The sequence below is a fragment of the Zerene cesonia genome, chromosome 28 (genome assembly GCF_012273895.1).
Source record: "Zerene cesonia ecotype Mississippi chromosome 28, Zerene_cesonia_1.1, whole genome shotgun sequence".
Classification (NCBI taxonomy): domain Eukaryota; kingdom Metazoa; phylum Arthropoda; class Insecta; order Lepidoptera; family Pieridae; genus Zerene; species Zerene cesonia.
Genome location: NC_052129.1, coordinates 3293433 through 3303702, shown reverse-complemented (window position 1 = coordinate 3303702; position 10270 = coordinate 3293433). Strand labels below are relative to the sequence as shown.

At 33.3% G+C, this 10270-nt stretch overlaps 1 protein-coding gene across 4 annotated transcripts in view; it reads left to right on the top strand.

The window, feature by feature from the left end:
* The first annotated feature begins 742 nt into the window (after positions 1 to 742).
* LOC119837577 (tyrosine-protein phosphatase CDC14 homolog) overlaps positions 743 to 10270 on the top strand; it is a 20697-nt gene continuing 11169 nt past the window's right edge. The window contains exons 1-3 of one of the 4 annotated variants that reach the window (XM_038363220.1): positions 743 to 882; positions 1318 to 1420; positions 1909 to 2079. In XM_038363220.1, the coding sequence (XP_038219148.1) occupies positions 2034 to 2079 (46 nt within the window). In that variant the 5' untranslated portion in view covers positions 743 to 882; positions 1318 to 1420; positions 1909 to 2033. Of the gene's footprint in view, positions 883 to 905; positions 1421 to 1908; positions 2080 to 10270 lie in introns of those variants that run through there. The other 3 variants (XM_038363221.1, XM_038363218.1, XM_038363222.1) reach the window with 3 other exon arrangements.

Sequence of the window (10270 nt, the reverse complement as noted above, 5' to 3'; positions counted from 1 at the left end):
AATTGATTACTCCGTAAAGTGATCTAAATCGATAAAATGCTTACTTCGTTCTTGTACGTTTGCGTGTGTCCAGTCCACACGGTTCAGGCTGCAGCAGTAACTGTAAACAAATGTGCTTAATGTTCATACTTTGCATTTTACAACGACTTTCATGCAAAATACAAACGAACACAAACTGCGCCAACTTCCAATTATCTCAAACTTCACGTCTACACGTGCCATTTGCGCAAACTTTTATGTGCCGTGTGGACCCGTTATAATGCAGTATGCACTATAAACTATACGAAATATAAATTAAACAATGGACTAAACAGGTTTTATGTAAAAATCTTCTGTGTTGAATCCTTACTACTACTACTTCCTAATGATACTATGTTTGACACGCATTCTTCGCTAGCGTGGTTCGTGTGGTGGTATCTACAGAGTCAATACAGAAAATTTTCAAAATCGACCCCGTTTAAAAATAATGGTTAAAAATACGAAATAGGCTCAGATTATCCTTTTGGAATTTAAAGGGAGTTTAATTGGATTGAATCATCTGTCACGTTTGGCAACACTGTTCAATAAGGAAATTGACATATAAATTAATAATGTGGATTAATAACTCTAGCAGTAATACATACTACATAGATATATACATGTCACTTAAAACAACGAACATTTTACGTTAATTACCTGCTTTTGTTTGACGTTAATTTAGTCCATAGACAATCTAAATTATAGACCACAGATTTATATAGTTTATAGACCAAGGAAGAATGTCAAAGTGCTGAATACAGATTTTTTAAACCTATTATGTACAGAATTATGCTTTTGTAGTTCGATTCGTCTACATCGATGGATAGCTTTTTATCTGATTATCGGCTTTAACAAATAAATTAAGTACGTGATAGTGACTACAAGTATATGACAAATTGAACAGCAATTAGCGACCTTGCAAATTGTGATGCTACGTCTACTATTTTGATTTGTTGTTACGCCCGGTTTTTTGCCAGTAGACATCCGAGTGTTGAGTTACACGGTCCCCAGTTTGCTATTAAAGCGGTTCATGAATGAAATTATCAGTTATTGTTGTAGGAAGACTCCGCAGTTCCTATTTGGTCGGATTTGACCTTAGTTTTAAGTAAGAAATAACGTCCCACGCCGCGTAATAAAGCTTCCTACGCGCCGCCAATGAAACTAACTACGTTGCCACAAAAAACGATGAAATACATTCGAAACTATACGAATTGAAAATACTTTCCAATCATTAACCGTACACATTCATTATTAGTAAGTAAAAGTGCAGTTTAAAGTGCTGTGTTGTGTTTTTTGCAGTGATTCTAAATTGGCGGACTAGTCCTATTAGCAGGTGATTTTCGTAACTTGTCAAGGTTAAAACGCATTAAAAGGAGCTGGCTTCTATTTATCGGAACAGATGGTAAGAAATTTAAATGATTATTTTACTTAACTTTTAATGTGATCTTACAAGTTTTCATTTAGGCTTTTATTTATAACACGAAACGTTGTTACTCGCGTTCATAAAGCTATTATGTGTCAGATATATATCCTGCATTTATATTTAAATCACTTAATCATATATTATATTTGTAACAATCCCTATAATTCAATTTACTGAAAATGCAATATATTAATGTCTAGATTATTAATTATTTATTCTGAACATCAATGTGTGGTTCACCACACATTGAACATTATAATCAAATATGATCTTCAGATCTATTTGATGAAATAATTCTTTATAATAATTTATATTAATAGTAGATAACTATAAATAAGAGTGATCTACTATTTTATTGAACTGTATCTTTTGTGATATAAAAGGTTTATTATAATATAATTCACATAGAAAATAACTTTATAACGAAAGCACTTTTCCGGAATGCAGATAGTTTCTTTTTTTTACAGACGCACCATAAAATTGAATCAAAATGGATTCCAATAAGATGACTTTTGGATAAACAGTAAATAGAACTAAGAATTACAATAGATTGGTAGATAAAATAAATTATTTTCTATGTTACAAAGTGAGGATGGATGAGAATGATGTCATCATATCTTCCACCGAGATTATAAAAGGTAATATATCTTAGCATTTTATTTAGCTTTTCTCTTGTTTGTAATGTAGGTGTAAGTACAATGTAAAACTAATGTAAAGCAAAGTACTAACTTATAGAATGTAGAAACTGCTTTAAAACCGTTAACAGGACAATTTCAGGTAGGGTATGTGTAAGTTTTTGTAAAAAATATTTGGTTAAATAATGAAGTTTAAGTTATCTGTTATGAATGAAATTTGTATGGTTGTAATTAATTATGAATGGTTTATACACACAGGCTTGAAGTACTCTATCTAAAACCCATTGCATAGTTTTAAAGATTTTAGCATACATACATATAGCAGGAAGAAACTTTTCTGATACAACATAGTGATTACAAGATATGTCTCATTGGCATTCTAAACAAACAGAGTTTTTTTCATATTTTATTTTATTTTATTACTCTTTAACAAAAATTGTACAGGAAACTTAAAATAACTCTGAACATCTGATCAAGCAACGCTTCAACAACAAGTTCATTCTAATATTTCTTGTAATGTGGTCTAGTTTAGCACATTATAAAATATGTCCTTGACAATGTGTGCATGTATGCATATATCATATACAATGCAATATTTAACTGTGACATCAACATAAACAAAGTGAATTACATCACTATTTACACCTCGCAGTTACACAGTTTCTAGTTAGCCTTCGTATTCTAGTTAATCTGTCACAAATCATAATGGTCAGGGTCAGGCAAATGGGATTAATTTGAAAAACGAGTGAAAAATAAAAGATATCAGTTTGCGATTACGATGTTATTTATGAAATAACTCCCTTTTGATTTGTTCACTACTCACTTCTCCGCTTGGGATAACTCGGAAACGTAGTTTTGTTATGGTGTGAAAATTTTAAATAAATACAATTTTTGTTAGGCAGGTAGGTTTAGGCTTCTACTAGTTATTTTTGTCTGTATTGAACCATAACATATATGTTAACAATCGATTGTGTTTTTTATAATAATATGTCGGCAAAGTATATAGCATGTAGTTTGTTATGAAGAATAATGTTTCCATCCATTATATTTGAAACTTCAGACTACTCAATTCAATACAACTTCTGAATTTCACGTAAATCAAAACTTTGCTATTAGAAGCTCGAGCTTATCAATTATCACGCAACCGCGAAGGTTTATTCCCTTACAAGAAACTAAAAGTTTCATCGAAGTTTATCGAATATACTCAATGTTGTCTGAACCTCGTATATCAAACTTACTAATATTTTAAAGCCGAACATATTTTGTTTGTGTGTTTACTTATTAATTTGTCCTTCTGTCACGTCATAACGGAGCGTTTTTATGATACAATTTGGGAGGCTGGACATAGGTTACTTTTTCAGCGTTGAATCATCTCATTCTAATAGGAACTCGTTTTGACTCTGCAGGCGAAGCCGCGTGCGGAAAGCTTTTAACAAATTAATACACGATGACTTGGACAATTTGATTAAACAATTTAGTGAAGAAAAACAGAACTTCGTATATTCTGAGAAATTTCGAAAGAATAGAAAAAATTTGATCACGAGGCAGGATACGAACCTGCGTTTCTTGCCTAACCGTAGCAACGCCTAGCCTCTCGGCCACCCGTGATCCTGCAACGAACGCAGGTTCGTATCCTGCCTCGTGATCAAATTTTTTCTATTCTTTCAAAATTTCTCATTTATAAAGCATTTCAATGCTATAAAACTAAAAATTAAATTCGTATATTCTTTTTAAAAATGTCGTTCAATGTATAAAAAAACGAAAATATTTAAGCTTAAACCTATATTAACTCCTCGATCGCGATTAACTTATTCGTACTTCTGGTTCAGCACTTAGTTATTATTTGCAAGCGCAAATTGCATACTAAAGCTAGTCGTAAAGTGCAACTCGCGAAATTGTTCGAGAGTTCTACATTACTTATAAAATTATGGTAGTTTTAGTAATGTAGTATTAAATGTACAAAACATTGTAATAATAATAACTGGCAATTAGTAATATAAATTGTCAAGCATTTAAAGTGTGACATGATTGTTAGATAGATAGGCATGAATAAAAAATGCTTTAAGAAAGTCCAAACCTTTAAGTGCCATATTTTCTCAATAAACAGAATAAAAAGTTATAGATGGTAGAATGGTAAATGATCATTATAACAATGTGATAATTGCTATGCTACATTTTTCTTTTGTCATCAGAGGAATTACATAAAATCATGACAAAATCAGCGACAATATTTTACCAAACTTTTTTGAAGTTTTCATATATAATTCCTTTTTTTTATTTTACACTTCACACACGTCCGAGATTTTAAATAAGCCTCGAATTTTTTAGCCACTATGTAAAGAAGGTGTAGTGAGTCCTAAGGTATTCCATATTTAATCGTAGTTACTCGTGGCTCAAGTAAACACCCTAAACAAACTAGAAATAAATTTGGTTAGGGTCTGGACGCTACGGGGCATTGTGGAACTATGAACTTTTATTTATTTTTGGATAACTGTTTTATCCATGGCTGGATCCATTTGATAAAAAAACATACATATTTATAGCCGTTGCATGACTTAACTATCTGGGTTCGCTCAAGAAGAACTGGGTAAACGTTGCCTTGTTTTTTTAATCTAGTAATAAACCAAACTGGTATACGTTGATCCCATTCTAGTTGTTGCTGTAAATGAATCACATAAAAATCTAAAGTGTGCAGATACAAACATTTATATATTATTAGAATAAGGATTGCATGTTGCATAAATAACGGAATGCGTGTAACTGAAATACGTATACTACAACTTTAATATACCTCTATTACATATAACCATACCCTTTAAAATTTATTGTATAAAATGATAAATCACCCGAGAAATACTTTAACGTCACACAAAATATTTCACGCTTTAATCACTGCTGAAATATTTAATTTAAAAGCCTGTTATTGCGTTGAAGTAATTAATTTAGCGGTTAGTAATTTAGATAACTAATTTTATTTAATTTTAGAACTTAATTTACCGTCACGAGTTCCGATAATTGACCATTCATTCAGTACAATGATTGCTTAGCGATAAATGCATAAGATAATTTATTTTTTTGCTTTTTCTACTACAATGCATAGAAATTGTTGCCTTAGTGATGCAGGAGGGTGGAAGTGAAGCATACGTGATTCACTTGGCTATCGAAGCGAAGTCACTATACGAATGGGCAAAGCCTGCGCGGACTGCTAGTGTTACATCATTATTATATACTTCTCCTCAAAAAGTTTGTAAATTTTGGTAACTTCAATTCACAGCAGTCTCTTGAATGAATATCTGCATCTGATTTGAGATTACTTCAACCATGTAAAACGTAGTTTATCTTACACTAGCTGTCCCGGCGAACTTCGCAACGTCATGGAATATTGATAAAGATATGTTACGGAACCCTATTTTTTTCCAAAATAAAATATAGTCTATGTTACTAGTGGATAATGTAGCTTTCGAATGGTGAAAGTTTTAAAATCGGTCCAGTAGTTTTTGAGTTTTCCTCTTTATAATATTAGTGTAAATTATTCTAATTTCTAATTTCTAACATCTACTTTAAAATAAATCTTTTTATCATAATACAATGTTGCTACTTAAAATATGTATCGTGGCAAGATCGCGGCCGCAATCTTGCAAAGTTGCAAATGTTATTCGATACTTTGTATTCTAGACGCCACCCTCGGTGACCTGTAGTGATTAAAAATTTAAATAAGCGCTACCCTTACGGCGTATACCTACCTGAAATAGCCATAATTTCCTACTCGCTACACAAAACACATGCAATAAGGGCGGGGTGCAGGTGACAGCGTGGCCTTGGCGTTGCATAAGTCGTGTGGCCCAAGGAAATAATTATTTGCATATTATCTTTGCCGAATTTATTATGTGGATCGATAAGATCATAAGCATAACTTTTCGCTCGTCAACTTTGACGTGATATTCGGAAATAAACTGCTGTTTGTGTTTTGCACAAGAAACTTCAGTAATAAAAAATGTTAATGCTGCATGATTGCATTATGTAATGCTGCTCTTTTTGTAATATTTGTTGATTCTAAATTCTTGTAATGGTCAATAATAATAATGTTATTTATATATTGAACTCACTCAATTCATTTCGAAATAGTAGTAGTAGCTGATTTTGTAATTTATTAGTGGACCCACATATATTATTATTCTATTCAGTTGCTGAGGGACAAAATCACAGATTCAACAGTACCACCAAAACTCTCGTAGAACGTATAGATTTCTACAGCGAAAAAAAATGGGTTCGTAATGCTCTCAACTCGATTCTCGCCGGTATTGTCGCCCTGTGGTGCATACTATGACTGCAGTGTCCGAATAGTTCGAACTACATGTATTACATATCCAAAACTTATTTTACAAATAGTGTGTTACATTGAATAGAATAAGCTATTCAATGTAACACTTGTTTACAAACGATCATTATCGCAACCTGAAAACAAATCGCTGTGAGTTCATACCTTCCACGTTTACTGCATCTTCCGTTTCACGTAAATAATAGTGTAAGGTGAAGTAATCACCACTTCACGATGCAGGGTTACCTGTCGGAAGCCTGAAGAACCGAGTGGCCGCTATAATTATAAATTGATCTAATTCCCTCGCTCACCTTGAAATTCAAAGTATCGGATAACTTTGCCGTGCTTTCTTTCGGTATTCAAGGTGATTGCGATTTCAGTGATTTTCAGCGTTCCTGACGTAAATGGGTTGGCTACAATTTGGTTGTAATAAATTTTGCTTTTGTTCTTTGGTTTCTAGTTTTGGAACAAATTAAGTTTTCATATTTATATGCGTTTTAATGAATATAATATTCATATCTCGTTTCTATGCTAGTGAATTATTTTAAATTACTGTCTTACATGTGTTTTGTTTCTACATTTAAATTATGTACCTAGTACATTACAATTTTTGCAAACACATACTTTAATTCTTCGTATTATCAAGTAAAACGTTTTATTGGTCATTTGATAGTAATGGACCCGATTCGAGTAGTTTTATATGCATGTCCCAATTAAGCCAATCAGCGCTTGCTGCATATTGATGATGAATTCCGGAGTCAAAAGAATCGCTTCAATTAAAATTCAACCGCGGTTACGAGCTTCCAGATTTTCAATGTTTGGTTTCAATTATCAGAGACTATTGGTAACTATGAAAGTTCAGTTCTTTCTTCTGAATGTGTTTCGTGTGTATCGAGGTATAGATACGGTTGTATGTTTCGTGGTTATAATTCGTAATTGATCTATAGTTTTTTTATAAAGTCAAGATTTGAAGCTGAATATGACACTTAGGAATAAGACACTTCATGTCAGTGTTCCTGATCATTTTAAAATAAAGTGCGTACGTACGTAGTAAGGTACTTATCTATTATATACATACATATAATAAATCTGTAGAAGGGTCAATTCTGTACATTGAAAATATTGGAAAAATAAATAGCAGGGGTTGTTACTGGATCGATACCAAACCCAAATATGTCATTAAAAAAATTGTTGTCTGTCTGTCTGTATGTTCAGGCATCACGTGAAAACTAACGGTTCCATTTCGATGAAACTTGGTATAGTTATACCTTAATATCCTGGGCATAAAATGGGATACTTTTTATACTGGAAAAATACGTTGAAAAAAATTAATCTTAATTTTTCAGTTTAATCCATAGACTTTTTCTGTAGAACCGCGAACATATGTTGCGTTGTCTCGGGAGTCTGAGACGTACCCGCAATATCAAGATCGTTTAACGTCACGCGCTGTCACGGGAGTCTGAGACTTACACCCAGTATCAAGATCATGTCATTTCTCAGAGTTACTCAAAATGGAGAAATAAACCATCCACGCGAAGACCGACATCCGCGCGGACGGAGTCGCGGGCGGAAGTTAATGTTATCATAAGATTGTTAACACAATTATGTTACAGGTGACTGTAAATTTAATTGAATAATGCGTAAATTCAAGCAGACGTTACAGGTCACAATTTGACAATAGATTAGAATGTTGCGTATTAGATTATACCTAACGAATCTAATTTATATAGGACAGAGTTGAAGCGAAGTAAAGCTATACTGCAGGATTATCGCGCCTATAAATGTTATTAATAATTCTTGTTGCGGGGAATAAAATGGAAAAGCTAGAATGCCCGAGGCACTAAAACAGCTCCTTTGCCCTATTGTACGCTAAAGAAACCATTAACGTTTTATACCGTCTAGGTGACTTGACTAGTAAAACTGCCGGGAAACATGCAATAGCAGTGCTATATATCAATTGTCTACGTATTTTATCACTGCCCCTCTAAGATGTGTAAAATATGTTTGAATGGTTATGTACTAGATGTCCGCGATTATTTTATATCACCTATATTTTACTCCCTTACTGAAATTAGGGTTATGTAATGTATTGTGTCTGTCTACCTACGATTTTTACGCGAACAGACAAACGCGGCGGAGGACATTATTTTAGGATATACTAGCTACGCCCCGCGGTTTCACTCGCGTAAGTCTGTATCGCGTAGGAATATCGGGATAAAAAGTTGCCTGTATGTTATTCCAGTTGTCCAGCTATCTATGTACCAAATTTCATTGCAACCATTTATAATATTAGTAGGATTAGTAGGATTGCTTTTTATATAGTAGCTGATAAATGGTTGCAACGATTGTACAGCAATAAAAACCAATTTACAAATCCCTGTCTATATTTTCCATATGCCCCTCAGTTAGTTATATTGAAATTTCAAACAACGTTTGCAAAGAGTCGCAAATGCCTATTAATTTTAAGCCAAATGAAGCATATTATTTTTGCACACACACCTCCTGCACTTATTCCTCTTTCCATCTAAGAAACATAACACAAAACAATAAAACAATTTTCCCTTTATTAACGCTTCATAGACGCCGGGATTACAACGCACGAGGCAGTAGGCACGGTAATTGGCTTATTCTCGTATACATAAGGTTTTAAATTACATAAGCAATTGACTAATAAAAACTGTTGAAAACGAACAATCATTCCGTTTGCACTTTGATTTCATTCAATAATAAATGTGACATAGAAAAATAAGATATTACAATATACGCCTGTGATATTTCCATTTAACAATGTATTAAGTAAAAATAACAGTATGTAAATAAAATCCTTGGAAGATAATCGATAACCTCGAACGAGAATTTCATAATGAAATCAGCTTAATATGTCCTACAATGTCTTCTGCTTTTCAAATATGGCATTTTCCATAAAAAACTGATTCGTCCAGTGTTATATTATGGCTGTGCTATATTTTGTTTGTTGGAGTCAAATATTTTTTTTTGTATTGAAGACCCACCCCGTCGTAAAATTGTAAACACCGATTACAATTTTGATGGGATAGATTCTAGAGATTGTAATTTGTTGAAAAATTGTAATTCGTAATATACTTACAATTCAATGCTTTATATTTTGATAGATTATAATCTATCGATATAGAACCGTTGACAGAAATGAGCTTCTATGCGATGGATTAGGTTAGATTCTGGTGTTTTTTAAACTCGTCATGGGAAATCTGATCGACGTTTGGGAATAGTAAATTCTCTGAAACTAATATTCGTATTAAAGTCTATTTTATAGTCTGTTATATATATAAGTATTTCACACTGATCTCGTGTGGTCTCTGGGGGTGTGGTGTGGTGCCAGTAGTGTTGCCCAAATTCAGTCTTGGTCTTGCAGTCTTGGTCTTGTTCTCGCGTTTTTGCAAGACCAAGACCAAGAACAAGACCGCGTATTTTTAGCAAGACCAAGACCAAGACTGACCGTGCAAGACTTGAGCAAGAACAAGACATAGCCTGCAAGACTCTTGCGTCTTGCAGCTAGGACTTAGCGCTATTTCACTGAGTAGTTAGGTGTAACAGTTCGGTGTATAGGTAGGTACGCTTAGGAATTCTATGAGACGCAAAAAACTGTATCAAAGAATATGAAAAACTGGACCTATGCGCATTACGACTAATACCATAAACATAGCGAATAAAAAAATATCTATTAAAATCAAACTGAGTGCATGCATAGTTATATTTTAACCATCGGCACTTTGATAATGCGGCATCAAAGGTTTTGTACTTACTTCTCAAAGAAATTTACCGCTTTTCGGAAGTACATGGTTATGATACACGCGCCGGCGGCTTCTTTTGAAATCTAAAACAATCGTTGCCGCCACG